This window comes from Cricetulus griseus (genome assembly GCF_003668045.3).
Source record: "Cricetulus griseus strain 17A/GY chromosome 1 unlocalized genomic scaffold, alternate assembly CriGri-PICRH-1.0 chr1_1, whole genome shotgun sequence".
Lineage (NCBI taxonomy): Eukaryota > Metazoa > Chordata > Mammalia > Rodentia > Cricetidae > Cricetulus > Cricetulus griseus.
In genome coordinates, this window is record NW_023276807.1 from 120,889,701 (window position 1) to 120,913,113 (window position 23,413).

The window sequence follows — 23,413 nt, forward strand, 5'->3', positions numbered from 1 at the left end:
ACAGAACTGTCCATTCTATTTTTCTGGGCTTAGCTCAAGCCCTCTGTGATGGGGGATGAGGTGAAGGGGTTCCCATCTCTTAGCCTCTGTGGGCTCACCATGGTAAAGAGTCCTTCCTGAATGTTCTTAATCCAGAAACCCAAGCATGCTCTACATCAGCCTTACATAACACGCGCACGCGTTGCCCCCCCCCCCCCGTGCCTACAGAAGCCACAGGCCCTGTGAGCTACTGAACAGCTGAGGTTAAGTCCCTTGTCACAACAAAAGGATCTGTGTGAGGGGTGATGCCTCCCCTGTGGACACAGAGGGCCCCAAACCTTAGTATCTCAGAACGACCTCACTCTGACAAGACTGCAGCTAAGTTGAGGTCACACAGAATGGTGGACCCCATCCAATATGACTATAAGTTCCTTATAAAAGGGGAACTTTAGACCTAGATGCACATGTAGAAAAATCACAGGAACCTGAAGGCAGATGTAGTGAGACCCAGCTACAGGTCCAGGGGCCCCAAAGATGGCCAGTAAGCTATGAATAGCAGAGAGGCCTACTGGAATCAGCCTGTAGCATCTTGTACTTCCTCCCAGAACCTCATCATACATGTCTTCTCCCTCCCTCCCACCCAGTCTGAGGCCTTACAGGACACATTGTGATGTAATAAAGGAAAGAGAAAGTTCAGCAAGGGACATCTGTCAGCTTTCCCCTGACCAAGGTCTGGGGGAGGGAGGTAGATATAGGAGGAGCCTCTGGAGCAGGAGGTATCCCATGAGCTTATCTGTTTCAAACCTCTCCTGCCCAGAGTTCTCAGCTCACAGTCACTGTTCCCAAAGGGGAATACAGAGGAGAAGCCAGCCTCTGGCCAGGCTGGGTGAATCTCTGTCAGGAAGACACATGGCCCAGCAGCCCCTGACTTCCAGCCTGCCCCAGAGTCCCACAGCACAGCAGATCATACAGTTGACTGTGACAGGTCCTGACTTGGTTTTCCCCTGTCAGGGGAAAAAAAGGAATATGATTGAGTGAGAGTTCAATTGCTGCCAGAGGAAAGTGGGACAGGCAGGAAAAGCCATTCTCTGTCCCAAAGCCATTGCCAGAGGGAGCGGCCCAAGACCCACAGGAATGAATGGCAGATGAGGGTGTTGTCCAGTGATGGGGACAGCTGGGACAAGGCTGTCATGATTGGCAGGTTTCCCATGCTTGGCCTTTGATGGTTTGTCACACCAGGCCCACCCCAGCCCCAGCATGGGATGCAGACTGTCATATTGCAGCTATGGGTGTTGGTGAGGGTGTCAGCATCCTCTGGGCAGGTGCACAATCCTGCTGACCAGAAGACTTCAAGCTGGGACAGTGCTCACAGGCTGCTTGGGTCCCTGGGTCCTATTCTAGCCTCCAGGTCCACAGCCCCAGAGGTTTGAGCATGAAGAATCTTCTGAGACAGCTGGGAACCTGGGCTCCAGGTACCACACCACAGCCTCTACCTCTGAAAGGTGAACAAGAACAGGAAGCCAGCTGAGTCCCCATTTTCTGAGTGGCCCCATCTCCTGGGCCACTGAACAGGCAGCTTCCTGTGCACACAATCTGGGCCTTCTCTACCTAGCAAAAATGGCCTCTGAACTTGATCCTGGTCTGGAAATTAGTGGGGGATGTCCTTCTGTATATATGTTTCTCTTATTGGTTGATGAATAAAACACAGTTTGGCCAGTAGAGACAAGAAGAAGGCAGGGCGAGGAATCGAGGAGGATGCTGGGGAGAGAGGTAGAGAGGTGCTGCAGGGAGATGCCATGTAGTGGAGGAAGAAGTAACAGGTCCAGAACCTTCTCCGGTAAGATAAGACCACATGGAAATTCTTTAATAGAAATTAAGACAGAGCTAGCCAATAAGAAGCCCTAGCCATCAGCCAACAATTTTATAATTAATATAGCATCTGTGTATTTATTTGGGGCTGAAGGACCTGGCAGGACAGAGAAGCTCCAGGAACAGGGACTGAGTTCCCTGGAAGTCGAGATTTCTGTAGTTCCCAGCCTCTTCAGTCTTGAGGAATGGGAGGTGTGTGTGTGGCGCCAAGAAAACTCCCCCACCAGCAGTCTGTCCAGAAGCTGAGAGGTGAGTTGAGAAGTTGGACACCAGAAGCACGTCCCTTGCTGTGGAAGCAGGTCGCTGCAGCCAGCACCTCACCTTCCCCGTAGGCACTTCACTGTAGAAGCTGTCGGCATTCCCATGCAGGTATAAAATGACTTTCTCCTGAGAATGACACCTGCATGGAAGCTGATGCCCGCAGAAGGGGAGAAGATACCTCTGGCTGGCCTGGTAAGAGCAGTGCAGATGTGAACTTGGCTCTAGGTCTCTCAGTGACTTCCTTGGTGCATGGGTGTTAAGGATGGGTCATTCTTGGAAGAATTGATGCCTACATCTTGCTTTCACAGATGGGAACAGTAAGACCAGAGAAGCTCCTTCCAAGTCAGCAGGTACAACGGGCCTCCTCCCTGGGGCCCCTCTTGTCTCTCTTGAGGTATTTTTAAAAGCTTGTCTTTGGTTTAGGAAAGGCAATCTTTTCTGTGGTGGAGCATGCTGGAATGCCCCCTTGCCTTTCCATCAGCACCAGAAGTGGGAAAGGCTGAGGTGGCCAGAAGAGCCAGGATGTCCAGTTTGTGCATTTGGGAAGAACAAACAATTCTTCGGAATTAAGTGTGGTCTAATCACTACCCATCTCCCTGGGGCTGCCTTTGGTTTTCCTGAACCAGAAGGCTGCAGCCATCTGTATTGTGCTCAATCTTGTAACTGAGGACCTCAATGCTAAACCATGGGACCTGCTCAAGATGGTATGCTGGACCAACACTTGAACCCGCTTAGCCCACTGGCAAAATCCACAAGATAGTTATTTTTAGATGGCCCATGAGCCAAGAACAGACTTGATGCTTTTAATGATTGGAAAAGGAAAATCAAGAGGAGCATTTTGTGACCTGTGAGAATCATAGGAGATTATGTTGTGGAACTAACTTTTCCTGGGGAGATGTAACACACACATACACACTCCTACTCACCCCAGATAGACAGCCCACGGCAGATGAAAGCACAGTCACGACCACAGTCCAACTTAGTGAACCAGTGAGTTTGATATCGTGTGAGGCACTTTTATAATCTGGCAAAGAAATAAGCCAGTTGGAGGAGATGAGGTGAACAGTGCCCTGCTTTATATGGTTTGTCAGTAAAACACACTGCAGCAGCTAATATCATAATCACTCAGGAGACAAACTTCTAGGCATGACTATGTTAAGTCTCTAGATTAGGTTGAGGTGGGAAGACCCTTGCTAATACATTCCATGGGCTGTGGGTCCCAAACTGAATGCAGAATTATCAGTCACTTTTCTGTTGCTCATATAAAATATCATGACCAAGGCAATTTACCGAAGAGTTTATTTGGGTTTAGAGTTCCAGAGCTAGAGTCCATGATGGCAGAGAGAAGGCATGAAGCTGAGAGCTCACATCTTACACCACAAGCATGAAGCAAAGAACAAACTAGAAATAGCACAAGTCTTTTCTTTTTTTTTTTTTTTTTTGAGATTGCACAAGTCTTTAAGCTCCCCAAACCCATCCCCAGTGACCCAGCGACACATGCTCCTAAACCTACCTGAAAAATGACACCAACTGGGTATCTAGACAATAAGAATGTCTCATTCAAACTGCACTAGCTGAGCATCAGCATGCATTTCCATTTCCCCACCCTGCTGGACTGCTTCTTCAACACTAACACTTGGAATCAGTGTCCCTGTCTCCAACCTAGAAGTGACCTGGAGAGTGTTCCCAGCCTTGGCCTTCTTCTAGGGGATGGGCTTCCTCACTTGGGTGACTTTTTTTTTTAAAAGCAGAGCTGGAAGTTTTAAAGATATTTAGCCAGGCGGTGGTGGTGCATGCCTTTAATCCTAGCACTTGGGAGGCAGAGGCAAGAGGATCTCTGTAAGTTCAAGACCAGCCTGGTCTACAAGAGCTAGTTCCAGGACAGGCTCCAAAGCTACACAGGGAAACCCTGTTTCAAAAAACCATAATAATAATAATAATAATAATAATAATAATAATAATAATAAATATAGATTTATTATATTATATTCAGGCTACTAGATAAAAAGGTGCTAAGGTTGAGGGAAGGGTATAAAGACACACCCAAATATGAATGTGGACTTTTCAAGAGACAGTTACTCCTGAGATGACCTTAATGGACTAGGAAGGGTGTCTGACTTTTGAGTCTTCCTCCTTTCTGCTCAGATTCACAAAATGTCATTCTATTGTTTCAAACCTGGTAAAAAGTTACTTCTGGAGTAAGCTGGAGTAACAATATGAAGAATATGGTTAGTGGCTAAGTAGTGAAGCAGTGGAACCAAGAAAGGCAGCAACCTGAGGGACAGGTGGGAGGTGGAATCTGGTGTAATGGGCACAACCAAGTTTCAAGATGTTCAAGACAGTGAAAGAAGCACATCCCAAGTTCCCAGGAGATGTGGGGTGGAATCATTTTGCAGTGTGTGTGTGGGGGGGTGGTGGTAGCAGAACCTTTAAGTCATGTGGCATGGAGGCAGGTTTTGATCCTGTGAAGGGAGATCTTATGTGCTGCAGTGAACTTCCCTCCTTCCCTCAACACAAAGCTAGTCTGAAAGGACATTGACAGAGGTGCTCAGTCGCCCCCGCTCCCCAGGCTGGCACTATGGATGCCAGCATAGTGTGGCACTCAGCTGATCTTTTAAAAGTGAGACAAACAAAACTGTGCCGAATTGAATGTTTATTCCTACCATCTGCGTGGCAATACCAGTTCAGGATGTAATGGCATCCGCTCTCCATCAGTGTTAGGGAACCATTTAAACATCCATAGCCATTTACTGATTATAAGCACAGTGGGGGGAAAAGGCACCAAGTGGCATGTGGCCCCGCACCTGCTGCCTCCCACGTCAGTCAATGTCATGCCTAGGAAGCACTGGGCTCCACGGGGATGACTCTATAAGCAGTGTGGTTGGTTGTGAGTCCTACTTTATTTTCCCTTTTCTCCCCCCCCACCCCCCACAGAGACTGGCAGAAACCAACTTGGCCCCAAAACACAGTGGCTGTAAATAAATGGAAATAAACAGAAAATAGACAATGACCATAAACACACACCAAAAAATGCCGAATTTCCCAGTGTTAAAAGGTCCATTTGCTTTGAGTTAGTAAATAAACAGAGGCATATTTTCACTGGCCTTCAACCACAGCAGAAGTCATCGTTCAAAAGGTTACTGCCCTATCCTATAGTCTGAAAGCCTCCAGCCCCCAAGGAGAGTGGGGACAGGCAGTGGACAGTGGGCTGGGCACATGCAGACAGCAGAAGTTGAAGCCTCCAGGACCCTGCCCGACACAGGCAGCTCTGAGCAATTCTCCAAATCTGGTTTCTTACCTGGGAAATTCCAACAGGCTCACATATGCCCAAGGATCCAGAACTCAGATTAACAGGCAAACTCTTCCAAAGGGGGGGGGGTCTGATTTAGTTTTCTTCTGGTTATTCTCCCCACCCCCCACCGTGTGTGTGCATGAGCTCACAGACAGGTGCATGTGCATGTGGTTGCCTGTGGAGGTCAGATGACAGATCAGGGAGGGTTCTTCCCATCTCTCATGTTTCCCACGCATACTTTTCTCCCTTCCTTTCCCTTTGGACAGTTAAGATGTACACGTTCCACTGCTCCTGAAGCCTGACACAGCTCCATTCACCCTCTATTCTTTTCAGTATACAGGTGATCTCTGTAGCTAAGACAACTGCAAAACCTAGTCCTACAGGGTTTTTTTTTTTTAGGAGAGTTGGTATTGAAATTCTATTATCCAGGAGCATGGATCCAAATTCAGAATCCCCCTGGGGTACAGAATAATTTCAAGTTCAGCCTGGGCAACTTAGCAAGACCCTGTCTCAATAGGCTTCAACCTCCAGTATGGGGGGTGGGCAATATTCCCTCACCTTGGGGCTATGTCTGGGTGGGGCTATGAACCTCATCCACAAACCAGAGAGGTGTGGCTAGTGGGGCCAGCGAAACAAAATGGGATTTGTTAAGTGCCAATCACATGGCTAGGATGCACTGATGGGCACTGTGAGTGGCAGGCACTAAGCAGCTTGCTAGTAGATTAAAAGTTTCTATGCTAAAGTTTGCGTTGTTTTTTTTTTTTTTTTTTTTTTGCTTCTTAAAAAACCTATTCAGTAACATCTGATAAATTCTCCCCAACTAAGAAGTCCTTAACTGATAAGGTTGAACAGTTAGCTATTTCTGGAGGCATCTGTGTTTCCAACAGCACAAAAATGCCTTGAGACAAAGAAGAGAAGCCAGCAGCAGGAGGCAAGAAGTGGGAGCAGGGCCAGCTCCGAGACTGGGGCTTGTCTCCCATAGCTGCAGTCTCCGTTTTTACTGGGACAGATAGGATGTGATAAATGCCAAGCCAACACAGCTGCACTGCATAAAGCCCAATTCTGATGCTATTTCATTAAAGATCTTTACAATTTCGGTGTGTTGTGTTAACAACCATTCAATAATAGCGACTATCTGACCAGGGGCTACATATCCATCCTGCCCTAGCTACTTTGCACACATAAAATTTCACTGGATGTTTATCTCAGTCCCAGGAGGTCTTGTTATCCTTTCAGATGAGTCAAAAGTTAGCTTTCGGAAGGTCAGGTAGCCCAGTGTTCTGGTTTGCTTTTCTGCTGTGGTGATAAAACAGTCTGACCTAAAGCAATGTAGAGGGAGAGTTTATTTCATCTTACACTTCCAGACCACAGTCTATCACGGAGGGCAGACAGGGCAGGAACTGAATGAAGCAGAAACTATAGAGGAATGGTGGCTGCTAGCTCACTCTCTGCTAACTCTAAGATAGCCCAGGCCCACCTGCCTAGTGATAGTGCCACCCACAGTGGCCTGGCCCCTCCAACATCAATCACCTCTCAAAACATTTCCTCACAGACAGGACCACATGCCAATCTGATGGAGGCAATTCCACAATTCAAGGCACATCAAGTTGACAATAAAACCTAACCAGGCCAACTGTCATTTGTAGCAGGGTAAGGTTGAAGGTAACCTCTCCCTTTGTAGTCATTATTTGACCATGACAGAAAGCCTTTCTGGAGAGTCTTCATTGGAAGATTTGCCATTCATTCAGGGTCTATGGGTCACTTATCAAAAATGTGCTAAACCTAAATTCTTGACACAAGTTTAAAAATAGCAACTGGAGCCAGGCAGTGGTGGTGCATGCCTTTAATACCCAGCCTGGTCTACTGAGTGAGTTCCTGGACAGTTTCCAAAGCTACAGAGAAACCCTGCCTGAAAGAAGAAGAAGAAAAAAAAAAAAGCAACTGGGATTTGGTTCTGTGGGTAATGTATTTGGTGTACAAGCATGAGGACCCGAGTTCAGATCCCCAGAATCCACATAAAAACCGGTCATGGCAGCACTGAGGGAGGAGGATAGGCGAGGATACCAAAGGCTAGCTGGCCAACCAGTCTAGTCAAAACAGCAAGTTACAGATTCAGTGAGAGGTCCTGTCTCAAAACATAGCATGGAGAGTGACAGAGAAAGATAGTCAATCTCTGGCTTGCACCCATGCACAGAAGTGAGTACCCCCTCACCCCACACATGCAGGCACACAAGATTAAAACAATGTCATGTCTGTGACGGCAACCAAGTGAGATTCATTCGGCTAAAGAACTACATAGATTAACATTATTTGAAACACTGTAAGTGGTTACCCTAGGGTTGGTTTAGAGCAAGGAAGAGGGGCAAGAAAGAAAGGTAGGCAGGATGTGGAGGCCTCATAGGTCAGAACCTATGAGCACAGGAGGCGGCCATGCTAGAAAAGAAAAGGTTTACTGGGGAACAATGCCTGCCAAAGAAACAAGGGAGGAGAGAGAGAGGGAGAGAGAGAGAGAGGGAAGAGAGCATAGGCAAGGCAGAGGAATCATTAGACAGATAAGGTGTGCTTGCCAGCCAGGTGGAAGTCCCAAGGCAAAGTCCTCTGCCTGTTAGAGGAGGACACAGCAGTGGGTGGCCTTGTGACACTGCCATATTCAGACACTGGCCAATGACTGTGACTTTGATTTGACAGGCTAAAGCCAACCCTGGAACAGCAAGGAGGCTGTCAGGTGAGGGCATTCCTTGCAGCTGGAGGGGAGAGGGTGTGAGACTCCCCTTGCATAAGGAGAGCTGAGCAGGACTCCTACATCTGCACCTCAAGGCAAGATTCTGGGATGTATTAGAGATGGAACTATTGGAGAGTTTCAATCAGACATGATGGGATTCACAGCTGCATAAATATTTAATCCCTCTTCAATCTTTCATACAATAAATAGCAGAGTGTCGTGTGGCAGCTGCTGCTTAGGTGCTTAGAATGTGAGTGAAGAGAACGCTGTTCTGGTGGGGCTAATGGCCTAGCCAGGGACATAGGGGAAAACACGCTTTCACAAACCTGTAAATTACATGCTGTGTTAGACCTCTGTTCCTCAGAATGAGGCATGGCCAACAGGCTAGGACCACTAGGACAGCTAGCACAGAGGTTTGTGCTACACACATCACAAGCCCTGACATACTGAATCATAATCTGCCATACACAGAACTCCAGGTGGCTCACAGCACACACGAGTCCATACACTTGAAGGCAAGGGAGAAGGCAGTTATCACTCTTAAAAGGTTATGTGAATAGAACTCTCTGAGTAGATTTAATAAAACCATAAGGAAAGTGAGTTAACCAGGAGCCTGGGCTGACATTCCCAAACAGGGAGAGATTCAGGGGAGAAGCTCTGAAGCAAGGTGTTCTGGGGGATTGAACTGACCAGTTTGGCTGGACAGTGATAAGCCAAAAGGCAAGAGTCAGAAAGATGGAGGGGCCGGGGACAAGATGGTTAGATGTGATAGGGCCTCTGTGGACAGTGGGTAATTCAGCTGTCCAAATGATACAGGGAATTGCTGCTGAGCCATGAGTGACACAGTATGCTTTTAAAGGGTCACACGGGCTGTTGTACTGTGAAGACTGTAGAGCAGAATCAAGGAAAAAGTCTGTCTCTGTCTCTGTCTCTGTCTCTCTCCTCCCCTCTCCCTCTCTAGTTTGGTTTTTTGAGACAGGGTTTCTCTGTGTAACAGCTCTGGTTGTCCTGAAACTCACTCTGTAGACCAGGCTGGCCTTGAGCTCACAGAGATCTGCCTACCTCTGCCTCTGCTTCAGCAGTGCTGGGATTAAGGTGTGCACCACCACTGCCTTTAGGAAGTTTAGGAAGAAGTCTCTTTAGGGGAGCAGGAAGTAGGTCCTGTAATAACATAAGCAAACCCACAGATAGGTCAAACCTGTTACAGAGAAGGCATGATTCTGGGGAAATTTTTTAAAGTGGGTACAATACGATATTACATATGAATTTGATGATTAGCAAGAGTGGCATCACTTTGTTGCTGAGGGTGATCTTGAACTCACAATCCTCCTGCCTCAGTCTCCTGATTGCCAGGAGTGCAGGAATGTGAGACCATGTCCAACTTTACATGACTTCTTGATGTACATAAAGAATATAAGACAGTCAAGGTTAGCTCCCAGATTTTTGGCCTACACAGTGGGAAGGAGTGTGAATAAATGAGGTGGGAAGGCTGAAGGCGAGCACATTCTGAGGAGAAAGATCCAAGAATTGCCTTAAAAGAACAATATATCCAAAAAATATGTACTAGAGCTTGGGTTTAGAAAGGCTGGTTATAGGTGTAAATGTAGGAACCATTGTCTTCCACAAAGAAGTCATATAGAAACAGGCTGTCTGTATTGCACAAGTCATGCTGGTAAGATGGCTGCCTCCATCAAAACACATCTCTGCAGAAGTCACCTTGACATGAACTTACTCTGAATGCCTCCTGTTGTAGAAAATTATTTTAAGATGTTACATTTGTTTATGCTATGGAACATTTGTTTAATGATGTAATGATGTGTTATATTCTTTTATGTTGCATTTGTTTAATTCTGTGAAGCGGTGGTACTTTGCCTATCCAAAACACCTGGTGGGTCTAATAAAGAGCTGAATGGCCAACAGGAAGTCAAGAGAAAGGATAGGTGGGGCTGGCAGGCAGAGAGAATAGGAGGAGGAAAATAGAGAAAAAGATCTAGGAGCAAGAGAAGGAAGAGGACTCCCGGGGCTAGCCACCCAGCTACAGCTACTTACTTACCATGGAGTAAGAGGTAAAAAAGGTATATAGAAGAGCCCAGAGGCAAAAGATAGATGGGATAATTTAAGAAAAGCTGGCTAGAAACAAGCCAAGGCCAAGCATTTATAAGTAATAATAAGCCTCTGTGCATGATTTATTTGGGAGCTGGGTGGTGAGCTACCCCAAAAGACTAAAAAAAAACAACTAGTCTGCCCTAGGTTATATATAACATGTAACTTCAGGTGCAAAAAATAGTCAATACACCTTAATATGTTTTTCAGTTCTCAAATGAAACTGCAAAACTAAATTCACTTAAAAAAATAGGAAAACCCTGAAAATTAAAAAAAAAAAAAGTCATCTAACATCAAATCAGTTTTTGGATTTCCCATTGAGAATAGGTAAGATTCCCCAATAATCCTTCTTGGAACACATTTTCATTTAAATCTAGCACAATTTAATACAATACAGTTTCATACAGAATGTTGGTATTTATAGTTCATGCTGTTTCAGGCCCTGAAACATTTATTAATATTATTTGCATTTATTATCCATTTGATCCTCAGTCTTGAGGGAGGTCTCCATTCCACATCTGATGTGACCAAGATTTGGAGACGTTCTATTATGAGTTCATGGTGAAGTAACAGGGAGATTCAAACTCCCAGCTAATGACAAGTGCCCAATTTAGAAATGCACAGGTCAGCCGGGCGCGGTGGCGCACGCCCAGCTACTCCGGAGTAGTCCCAGCTACTCGGGAGGCTGAGGCAGGAGGATCGCTTGAGTCCAGGAGTTCTGGGCTATAGTGCGCTATGCTGATCGGGTGTCCGCACTAAGTTCGGCATCAATATGGTGACCTCCCCGGAGCGGGGAGCCACCAGGTTATCTAAGGAGGGGTGAACCAGCCCAGGTCGGAAATGGAGCAGGTCAAAACTCCCGTGCTGATCAGTAGAAATGCACAGGTCAACAATAAAATCTGAAGTTGACAGAATCTTTTACTTTCAAATAATGAGTTCTTAAAAATGTATTGGTTTTTATTTTGTATGTGTACATTTACAATGGTGTGTATATGTGGCAAAGACAACCTGCAGGAGTCAGTTCTACCTTTTCATCATGTGGGTCACTAGGGTTGTAAGGCTGGGTGGCAAGTGCCTTTACCCACTGGGCCATCTTGTAGGTCCTTGATTAAATACTGCTAAGTGCCAACCTTCTACAGTCAATATCTATGACACATGATTTCCATTTCAAGCCATACTTTACTTGCTGACTTCTGAGCAAGCTGATACTGATGATGGAATTAAAAAGAGGGCACTTTCAGATTTTATCTGTAGTAATGCTCCAGTGAAATAATATAAGGTATTGCCAGTTATTTATTAAAAATTTATTTCATGTAATAAATTATACAATTTATTTTTATTTTTAAACAGTCTATACCAAAAATATTTCTGGAAGTGTTTCTCGCTTTTGGTAATATACAGGTCTGCATCACAGTCTCACAGCTCCCATCCCCACCACCACCCCAGTTACACAGTCAACTCGGCCTTCCTTCACCTTTCTCCAAAAGCTCTTGCTGGCACCACTTAAAAAAATAAATAAAAAAAAAAAAAAAAAAAAGGGTTGGTATAAACACGATCTGGCTTTGTCCAAGGACTTAGGTTGAACTGCAGAATATTGACTGGTATATTACAGAGACATATGCATTAGCTGTAAAATCATCATCTTATGTCACATAGACCATGAGGCCAAAATGAAAATAAAATTAAGGCAATTTACTAAAGGAGGCAGCAAGTCAGACCTGTGGAGTAAGGCTGTCCAAACAGTAGAACCAACAGACAAGGAAGCACCCATCACTGGCTGGATGAACCCCACCCACCACAGGCAAGCAAGCATGCATGCATGCACACTTGTTACTAGCATAGCAAATTGGTTCTTATAAAATTATTCAGAGATTATGAAATTTCTGAAATTAACCAACTTCTAAGCATATAAAACTGGGTATTTTTCAACTCAATATAAGGTCAATCACATCAATGTAAAACACAAAACCATTTTGGGCTTGGCAGACATTAGTGCATCTTAAATTTCTAGGCAAAGCAAATCCAATTTTTATAAGTAACAAATATATATATATATATATTAATTTTTTTCTGAGAACAATATGAATGAAGATTCATGTTTTCCAAAGCTATCTTTAATGTTAGTCACCTACTTCATGGAAAAGATATAAAATTGAATTTGTTAGAAGGAGGTCACTATTTTAATATTATCAGGAGTTTAAAAAGCAAGTTGCATAAGTTCCACTAAAACCTGTGGAAGCCATTGGCATAGATGTATTCTACAGCTAGGGCCTCAATGACAGTTCTTACTGTCATGTGGTTATAAGAAATGGAATCATTGAATAATTATGTGCTAGTAAAAACAAGCTAGTAAAAAATTAATTTAATTAAATCATATTTAATCAAGGGCCTATTGGTGGAACAGAACTGTATTACATAACTCATCTTGTATAACTTTGTTCAACTGTTACCAGAAGCCAATAGGCAGCTTCATAGTTAACACTGGATCCAAGGCTGCTGTCACATCTTTCCCTGACAGTGAGAAAGCATCAGCAGAGACTTTTTTCCCTGCAGTGTGAGTAAGCCACAATAGTGACCAAACATTCTGTGATTCAGTTTTCTTCTCTAAGCAGACTAGTCCAGCGCAATGACTTTAAAAACCAACCTCCAAAATCTACCTTATGCCTTATTCATAAGAGGAACTGGGCCAGGAAGATAGTAGCAGTGTCTTAGGCAACAACTGGAATGCTGTCCTCCACTGCCACAGTCTAAGGCACCAAAGGCAGATCATAAAGCATCCCAAGCAGTGTAAATGTTTCATGGCCGATACTTAGGTACAGTCCTTTTAAAATGCATATGTGAACAGGAAGGAATTAGTAAGTTCCATAGGGTTGAGGGAGAAGGCAAGTCTGAAAACAAAGAACTATTCTATCCTTTTAAAAAACTGAGTTCTGTGACTTTAGGGTCAAGCTTGGAGCCAGGAAGAACAGCTGGAATTTAAAACTACTTAAAAGGGAAAGGGTTAATAACCAAACTGCAGCAGATTTTATGCACCAGGAATAAATGTTATACCATATCTATCATTCACATGTGAGCTCACGTAATTTATCTTCAATTAGAATTATTATCCATTCAGCAGCTGAAGCCAAGAACTGCTGATACTCGGCAGATGAGGAAGCATCTTCAGTCTCTGGACTCTGGCCTTTCTTAAACAAAATGATGATCACACAATATAGATCACTTGTTCTAGAAAATCGTATTGGCCTGATGCGTAGGAAGCTGCACTGCCAGCATTTCCATTGATAGCATTATCTGACCCTCCTGGGCTCCATGGAGACCGGGCTTCTGTAGCTTCATCAGGTCTATAGTGCAGACTTGCATCCACCACAAAAACAGCACATACCTTTTCAATACAGGATTTACTACCATGTAACCAGTCACTATAGACTTAAGAGCCATTTCAGTGTCTGGCCCACAGAGTGTAGAATACATTTAGGAATCACTTAGATACCTGGAAGAGCTCTTTATCTCCAGCCAGCCAGCCTTGACTTCCATGGGCATCTGTGGCTCCCATAGCCCAATACTCAGCATCTGGCTGAACTCACCTTTACCCTCTAAGATCATGCACAAGAAAGACCGTTTTTCATACACAGGTCAGTGGCACTAATACAAGCAATAGAATCTGGAGGTCAATGCATTTGGCTCATTGTGTTGGAAGAGTATGTTTCAGGAAACATTAATGAGTGTTTCAGTTCAGAAAACTGGTTTCTCTTCGGAAAAGCAGGCCAACCTTTCTCTTGCAGCATTTAATACACTATGAGCAAATCTACAAAGACATTTCCCCAAATTATTTCTCCATGGACCTTTCCCCGTGAGTATGTCTTGAGTGGAATGACACTCCACAGAGCAGGTCTGAGAGATATGGCTTTGGCATAGTGGCATTTTCAAGAGGCTTCATTAATTCCCCAGTCTGTTTTTGTTTTAAATTAAGAAAAACCACTGTTAGAGCCATTGAGTCTATAATTTCAGACACTTAGACACACACACACACACACACACACACACACACACACTCTCGCACGCACGCACGCACGCATACACAGAGTACTGCAAACCTATATATTCTCTTTCTGCCTATATATAAAACATGGGTTTGCAGTACTGTATAATTTTGACCTCCTTAGCAAGAACATGTTCAAAGCCAGGCATATTAGTTCTGATGGTGGCCGAACATACTACCTCAGTGAACCAGTCAGTTCACAAAGGCTGCTTAAAGCCAAGACAGCATGGGGAAGTTTTCAGTTGCCCAAATGGAAAAATGAGCAGGTTCTATATAAAACAATTTATAACCACTTGTTTAGAACTAGTGATTCTGGCTGTCTCTATGCAGTAGACTTGGTAACATTCACAGAGCTATCTTTTTTGATATGCAGTCACATGTCACTGAGATATGGTCTACAAATGTATAATTAGCTGATTTTTTACATATGTGAACAGCATGATACATACTGAACAAACCAAGAGAGGCATCATATCTAATGGGACCACTGACTTCCATGAAGCCCACCACCAATAACAATGCCATCAGGCAGCACATAACCAAGATGCTGCATAAAGCAACTTTACTGAGGAGCTCATTTCCTTGACCCACATCACTACTGACATTTTGGAGAATTCTTTTTCGGAAATCATGTGTTGGGCAGTAGGTAAGATGTTGAGCAAAACTGCTGATTTCTACCATTTAATGTCACTAGTACCAGTTTGGGTCTATATGTTGCTTATATATAATCAAGCCATCCCAGTTAAGAACAACTGCCCTTAAGTTTATATAGTCTATGTCTTGGCTCTGCTTCCTTGAGGAATCCCTTTTATAGGCAAAGAGACAGCTAAACAAACATCTAGTATTTAGCAACACTAGAAACATCTTTTTCAATTCATGTGATAAGAAACAAAAGAAATCTTTGAATGCTGGAGAATGGCTAAGAAGAACTCTGTATTTCAATGAGAATTACAGGTAACTTTACAATTTATATTAGTAAGAATCATCTGAATTGTGTTGGTTAACTAATATAACAATCAGAAAAAGTTCACTGCAACTGCATTTTATAACCTGTTAAGAATCATAAGGACTGAAGTATTCTTAAGGATAAAAAAGCAGCAATCACCAATGGCTACACTCAGACCAGTCTTTTCCTTGAGAGAACATTCTTTATAAAATTCTCAATTCAAAAACTTTACATATATCCTTTAAAGTGCTTATATGAACTGTAGCAAAAAGAAACCTTTATCATGAAGAAGGTCATTGGTCCTTGTCACCAAGCACATTATCTAGTTTCAAAGCCATTTCCTCAATGTCCACATCTCCAGTTCTGTCATAATCGTCAACTCCAGATACACTTGCTTTATTTTGTTCTTTTCTTACTGTGTTTAAGCACTTCTCAAGTCTCTTTATGAACAAGTCAACATCCTGTGTCTTCATCCCAATGGCTGCTGCCGCATTGAGGTAAGCACAAGGGTAATTATCTGTGTGGGACATGAAGCCTTGGAAAGTGTAGCCACTCACAGTTTGCACAGACCCAAGAGGCACAGCCCTGAAAGGAAAAAGATTTATCAACCTGATGTGTCTGGTGATGTTAATAGATGCCACCCAGAAACAAGGCACCTGTCTCACTAAGCCATATAACCACCAATTAAGATGCTGAGAAACAGCATAAATCATGACCTATGCAAACAAACTGTCAGCTTTAAATGAAATTGTAAAATACAACTGAAAAGTCTGCCAATCAGTGACTATTTAGTTAGCTTCTATAATAGAGAGCAAGAAGCTCAAGGAATCCCACCATCTTTATATCTTCTTCAAAGTAATACGTGATAAGAAATTCAGTTTTGTGCCAAATCCAGAAGCTGATGTCAACTGTGTAAGCCAAACTACTTTGTTTTACCGTTATCTCACCATCAACAAATGACAATTTCAATCATGCAACTAGCACTGGGTAATGAAAGGGCTCACAGTGAGACCTAGAAACTATGTAACTGCTTCAGTGGGTGGAGGTCAGTAGACAGCAACAGTCAACAACAGTATATGCATTATTTAAGGTTGATTTCCATAGCATCCTTAGGCTCAAGCAGATTTCTAATCTTTTATTTTTTAAGAAACTAATTAAAGGCCAGGAGGTGGTGGCACACGCCTTTAACCCCAGCACTCAGGAGGCAGAGGCAAGCGCATCTCTGTGAGTTGGAAGCCAATCTTGTCTATAGAGTGAGTTCCAGGACAGCCAGGGCTATTATGCAGAGAAACCCTGTCTCAAACACACACAAAAAAAAAGAAGAAAGGAGGGAGGGAGGGAGGGGTAAGGAGGGGGGAGGGAGGAGAGAAAGGAAGGAAGGAAGGAAGGAAGGAAGGAAGGAAGGAAGGAAGGAGGGAAGGAATCGATCAAGGTCAATCCACATATAAAGACAAATACTAGCCTCTTACAAAATCTTTTTAAAATCATCAAAACTGTACAGCATACAGATGGTTTCTCAAGCTGAACTGACCTAAGATTTATTTTTCTTTGAACAAGCTGTCATTTAGCCAGCTGTGATTAACACTGGAAGAGACAGGAGGATCCTGCGTCAGAGTACATCACAAGACACTAGCTCAAACAAAACAAAACAATGGAGCCAGAGATATGGCTCAGTGATTAAGAGCTCATACTCTTCTTGTAGAAGACCCAGAGGATCCAAATTGCATTACCAGCACCCATATCAGCTAGTTCACAACCTGCCTATGACTCCAGCTCCAGGAAGATCTGATCAAAGCACAAATAAAAACCTTTAACACAGGCATTTTATCCTCTGCAAGGATGGTGGTATGAGTAAGAATGGCTCCCATAGCCGGGTGTTGGTGGTGCAAGCCTTTAATCCCAGCACTGGGAGGCAGAGGCAGGCAGATCTCTTGTGAGTTCGAGGCCAGTCTGGTCTCCAGAGTAAGTGCCAGGATAGGCTCCAAAGCTACACAGAGAAACCCTGTCTTGGAAAAAACAAACAAACAAACAAGCAAACAAAAAAAGAATGGCTCCCATAGACTCATACATTTGAATGCTTGTCATCAGAAAGTGATACTACTTGTAAGGATTTACTTAGAAGGATTAGGAGGTGTGGTCTTGTTGGAGTGGGTGTGGGCTTGTAGGAGGAAGTATGTCCATGGGGGTGGGTTTTTGAGGTTTCAGAAGCCCAAGCCAGGCCCAGTGGCTCTCTCTCCCTTTCTGCTGCCTGCAGATATAGATGTAGAACTCTCAGCTATTTCTTCAGCAACATGTCTGCCTGCATGCCTGTCACTATGCTGAAACCTCTGAAACTATAAGCAAGCCCAAATTAAATGCTTTGCTTTCTAAGAATTATCATGGTCACAGTGTCTCTTCAAGGCAATAGAACACTGGGACAGTTAGTCAGAGTAAAATGCTTTCGTAGAGATGTAATGAAAGCATTTAGAGCAAGATACATCATTTTTCCCTAATGTAAAATTGCTGATTTTGATGCCCACATACATGTGAGTGGAAAGTATGCTTCTAAGATAATACTTGGTCAAGAAAGGCATAGCTCTCTTAGTTCAGTGTTCTGAATAGTTTTTATTGTCAACCTAACACAACCTAAAGTCAACTGGAAGAGGGAACCTCATATCAGACTGGCCTTGGGTTTATCTGTGGGATATTACCATGACTGCTAATTAATCTAGGGGGGCTCAGCTCGCTGTGGGCAGTACTATCCCTAGACAGGTGGTCCTGGACTATTTAAGAAAGCTAAGAATGAACAAGTCAGAAAGCATCTTTCCTCTATGGTTCCTACTTCAGTTGCAGCTTGAGTTACTACCCTGGCTTCCCTCAATGATGGACTATGAGCTAAATAAATACTTTCCTTCCCAATTTGCTTTTGGTCAGAGTGTTTTAATCACAGCAACAGAAATCTAACTAGAACAATTAGAAAACATTATTTCCTTAGCACCCTTGTCATTTGAAATTGATAGCAAAGATGACTTATTTCAAGTCTACTCTTATAATGTGACAGTACTGAAGATCATCTAAGAAAGAATTAGACAAAAATCTACACAGAAGCTGGGCCTTGCAAGACAGGAGGCTTGCAAGTTCTAGGCCTGGCTGAGCCATGTAGTAAGTTCAAGTTCAGCCTAGACAACTTAGTGAGGCACTGTCTGAAAAGAAAAAGAGAGGTGGGGATGTATCTGTGGGCAGGTGCTTACCATGCATGCCTTGGAGCCTAGGTTCAATCCCTAGAACTGTAGCAGCAAAAACAGCAGCAGCTGCAGCTGCAACAACTCCTCATCCTCAGAGGTACTAAAACAAACAAGACTCCTGTCTTCCTGTTTGTGACCAGAGTCCAGAATAGGGTGTTAATAGCCTCACAGGTTCATTACCTCATTGTTCTTTGGCCACAGAAGTTTCAGGCATGATTCAGTACACAAAGAAGGACTACTGATGAGAAGTCCTTGATTAAACTTTTTCTTTTTTTTTTTTAAAGAAAAGCCAACATAAGCACTTTTATTTCAATAAAACCTGAAATTCATTATGTGGTATGGGACTCAGACAAAAAAATATTTATCTCACCAAATCACCACACAGTACAGAAAAAGACAAGAAAAGTTAAAGAAGAAAAAGCCAGGATTCTGCCAGAATCAGCAGAGAGCTAAGCAACAAACCCAGGAAGTAATAAGGCCAAAATGATGGCATCATTGTCTTGGTCAACACTCTTTATCACTGGGCTTTCATTTGTTGGCATGCACATAAACAGTATCTTTCTTCCATTTGAACTTTCAAGTTCTTAAAACTTAGGAAGTGGAGCTTCGAAGTTATTAAGATTACAAAAGTCTTGGAAATCCATTAGAAAAACCATAGGCTGAAACCAAAACATGTCACAAAAGCTACAGATGGTCCTGCTGGCAGAGGAACAGACACATATTGTGCCTAGAGGTGACATCAAAAGCAATAAACTCATCTCTTCAATCTACTCACCTGGCTCCAGAAACTTGTCTGGTAAAAAGCATTGAGCCAAGCTGAGTGACAGCTTTGTCATGTTGTCCATCTAGTGTCCCAAGTGTCATAGCTAGAACAAAAACAAAAGAAATCCAACAAGCTTTTGAATTACAAAACCCACCAAAGACAAATAAGATTAAGCAACTACTTTCATTCACTGTTCCAAAGCATAACAGCACTTACTGTACTTGATAAATTATAGCAAGGATTGTTTCCATATCAAACACAATTCTAAGCAAACATGTTCACAAATCATGGGCAAAATTTCCATATCACTGTGATCAATGGAGCTGCTAACTGAATGCAACCAAGTTATAAGAACTTAAGCATATTATATGTATATATCTCAGTACATATAAGCCCAGGATCAACTTCTGCATACACAAATGTACAACTGTCATTCTGAGACCTCATGGTAAGCCACATGCTTGGCACCCCACCACTGCTGTATTCATCATTTATTGAGGACTGGCTTTTGAAGCTAGACACTTTACACTCATTGTTGTACTGGCTGGTTTTGTGTGTCAACTTGACACAAGCAAGGGTCATCAGAGAGGAAGGAGCCTCAATTGAGGAAATACTTCCATTAGATCCAGATGTAAGGCATTTTCTCATTTAATGATCAATGACAGAGGGCCCAGCCCATGGTGGATTGTGCCATCCTGAGTTCTACAAGAAGGTAGGCTGAGCAAGCCATGGAAAACAAGCAAGCAAGCAGCTCCTGCCTCCAGGATCCTGCCCTGTTTGAGTTCCTGTCCTGATTTCCTTCAGTGACAAACAGCAATGCTGAAGTGTTAAGTCAAATAAACCATTTCCTCCCCAACTTGCTTTTTGGCCATGGTGTTTCACTGCAGCAACAGAAACCCTAAGACAACTATCCCAACCATTCGTAAGCAATTTTGCATGATAGATTATTATCTCTATCTTAGAGATAGGGAAAAGGGATTAGCAACTAAAATATGGCAGAACTGATGTTCCCAACATGACCTGCTATGTGGGCAAAGGATTAGGGATGTTATATTAGGGTGTTGGTGCCCACACTGGTCCTCCATGAATGTACATTTCAAAAAGGCTTCAGTTATAAATTATTCACTTTCCTCAACTAGATGAGAAATATAAAATATATTTTACTTCACATATTCACAAATTAATTATGAAGCTTTTAAATACTGAAGTATGTAAAGGTCAATTATTCACTTTTAAAAAGTGCTTTTTATTTATGTGTTTGTGGGCATGTGCATGTATGTTTGGGTGCTTCAAAAGCCAGAAGAGAATGTTAGATTCTCTAGAACTGGAGTTAAAGGCATTTGTGATCCAACCTGATCACAAATCAGGGACCTGAACTCAAATCCTCTGGAAGAGCAGTAAGCATTCTTAACTATTGGGCATCCCTCTAGACCACTACATTCACTTTAATAGTCTCTGAACTACTTAGCAGAACTATTAGTCCTTGTATCAGCAGATCAGTTCATGATACAGCTCTTCCTAACATACAGAGGCTTAGGAAAATAAGCAAAGGCACTGACAATGCTATGTTGGTGCTTCATTAACTGAGCAAATTTTCAGTATAAGATGCAAGCCCTAAATTACTACCTGCATATTCGTTATGTTTACTATTGACTGATTCCTTCACTAGATAGGTTTTACCTTAGAGAAAATTAAAGCATTTCTAAAGGCTAAGTAAACCTCAAGCTATCAATTAATACTGGGATGGATTTAGAAATATCAGCATAATCAAAACAAGTTCACTGTTCTATAAATGACATCCTCCTCCTAAGGATATCTCAGAAATACTTTCTTTTATTAAGAAAGAAAATTACCTAAAGATATAGGGTTGTGAGATGTCTGTAGCAGTCTTTCATTGTGGGCCTCTGCCAACTTCTTCAGTTCAGTGGACAAATATACAAACATTTCCTGAAATAACAAAATACCACATTTAAAAGTCAAATAAACACAACTCAACCTTAATATAAACTCTGACTAGTATGAAATGTATACTATTTACCATCTCCCAGGTCTCCCCTTTGCAGTGAGTCAGAGCCCCTGCAAACAGCAGACTGGGGGAAAGGCAGCTCAGTCCACTTCTGGTCTTGGCCTATACTATAACTCACCTCTGCAGAACGTTCAGAGTTGATACTTCAGAATTATTTTGATGGGAAGGGCAGCTTATTGTTATGTTGCCCAGGCTAGAGGCAAACTTCCGATCCTCCAGCCTTAGCTTCCCAAGTAGCTGGGATTTAAGTATGTACTGACACATCTGGCAAGAGCCATCCATTTCTGGACACAATATCAGCACAACAGATGACTGCTCTTCCAACTCTTCAGCCCTATGCACCATTCTACACAGAAGTCCTTCCATACCATAATTAGTTCCTGTCCTTCTCAGATGACCTCCTCCTGTAACTACTAGAAAATCTCTGCAACACTAAAATGTATCCATTTAGTATGCAAGTTACACAGTAAGTGGAAGTTTAGAAAGTACACTGTCTTGTATGTTTGTACTCGTGTGCATCCCCGGTCAAACTAGGGGCCTTGTGTGTGCCAGGTAAGTGCTCTACCTCTCTGCTATATCCCCAGCCCCAAATCTAGTCTGTTTAAGGTACACACAGATAAAATTAACAATTCTCTTAACTCAGTTCAAAGACAATAACTAAAACCAAAACTTGTTCTACTTTGCCAATAGTAGGAAATACAATAAATGTTTCTAAATCTAAAGTGTCACACATACAGACACAGCAGTATAACTGAGTCAGCAGCTATTTAAACTGAAAAGTTATTTTCTTCTGCCTCTGCTTTTGAAAAGGTGCAAAAACGAAAGCCTACCCAAGTCCATCTGCAGTTGGATGAGTCTTTCACTGACCTCCACCCATGGTCAAACACTTCTAAGAGTTCAAAGGCCACAAAAGCTGCTTCTGCTTTCTCCCTAAGGTAGCTCTCTCAGGGCAGCTTTTTAGGCCTAAAGTCCAGAGACAATATATATTTGTCCTGCTGACAAAATATATGTTATATTCTGACCTAAAATATTATACTAACAACCATTCTTAAATTTTAGGATATTTTATAAGAACAATTCTTAGCATGTCATAATCATGAAATATTAGCTCACTTAATTAGTTCTTTTTATAACCAAAAATAGTCAAAAATCACAAATGTTATCTGTTAGCTGTGGTAAGATGTTCTTGTCATAAAAATGTTTATTATGCATAAATATATTTTATATAATATATATAATCATGAGCTATTGAATGTATAAATTATCTTGAAATATTTTCTTAAATATTTCATGTATACTTGTGTGCCTGGTGCTTCTGGAGGCCAGAGGAGGCTGTTGGATCCCCTGAAACGAAAGCTTCAGATGGCTATGAGCTGCCATGTAGGTACTAGGAATCGAACCCAGGTCTTCTAGAAGAGCATCTCTTCTATCTTTATTTTCAAGTCTTTTGTTCTTTAGTTTACTTTCAACAGCGCCTCCATTTTCAGAGCTGTGTAGAGCAGTAACTCCTCTAGCAACTAATATTTTTAACAGGCTATTTTTTTCTGAGCATATTTATTAACAGTCAACATTTGCCTATTTGTCAAAATAAATCCCTATGTGCAAGCTATGCTTGACAATGACAAGAACAATTGTCATACACAACTCCCAAAAATCTGCCTAGTATTGAATGATCAGTATTCTATTTTATGTAGATAGCCAAAAAGTATATGGAAAAATGTTTCTGCTTATATCTTTTTTTTTCTGTGTAATTTATAACTTCATTAAATTATAATTAAACATAATCTGAATTTAAAAATTTGAGAAATATTTAAGACAACTGTGGTCATTTTCAGAAATGAAATGGAAAAAGTTATGTAAAAAGGTATCTTTTCTTGAACATTGTGCAAAAGATTTTATTGGATCATCCACAAACCAATATTCTAATACTCCTTCAAAAAGTAGCACACGTAGGAATCAAATGGAGGGGCTGAAGAAATGGCTCAGCAGTTAGGAGCCCTGGCTGCTCTTCCAGAGGTCCCAAGTTCAACTCCCAGCAACCACATGGTGGGTCAGAACCATCTATAAATGAGATCTGATACCCTCTTCTGGCATAAATGTGTACATGCAGATAGAACACTCATACATAAAATAAATAAATCTTTAAAAAAAATCAAATGGAAGTAAAAATACCAAAATACCTAGAATTA

General features: G+C 42.3%; 1 protein-coding gene across 1 annotated transcript in view; it reads right to left on the minus strand.

Annotated features, from left to right (window-relative positions):
• Positions 1 to 11,508: 11,508 nt before the first annotated feature.
• Sepsecs (Sep (O-phosphoserine) tRNA:Sec (selenocysteine) tRNA synthase) overlaps positions 11,509 to 23,413 on the minus strand; it is a 31,747-nt gene continuing 19,842 nt past the window's right edge. Inside the window, exons 9-11 of the mRNA XM_027386961.2 lie at positions 21,052 to 21,145; positions 19,211 to 19,301; positions 11,509 to 15,796 (exon numbers count right to left, since the gene is read on the minus strand). Coding sequence (XP_027242762.1) covers positions 15,505 to 15,796; positions 19,211 to 19,301; positions 21,052 to 21,145 — 477 coding nt within the window. The 3' untranslated portion in view covers positions 11,509 to 15,504. The remainder of the gene's footprint in view (positions 15,797 to 19,210; positions 19,302 to 21,051; positions 21,146 to 23,413) is intronic.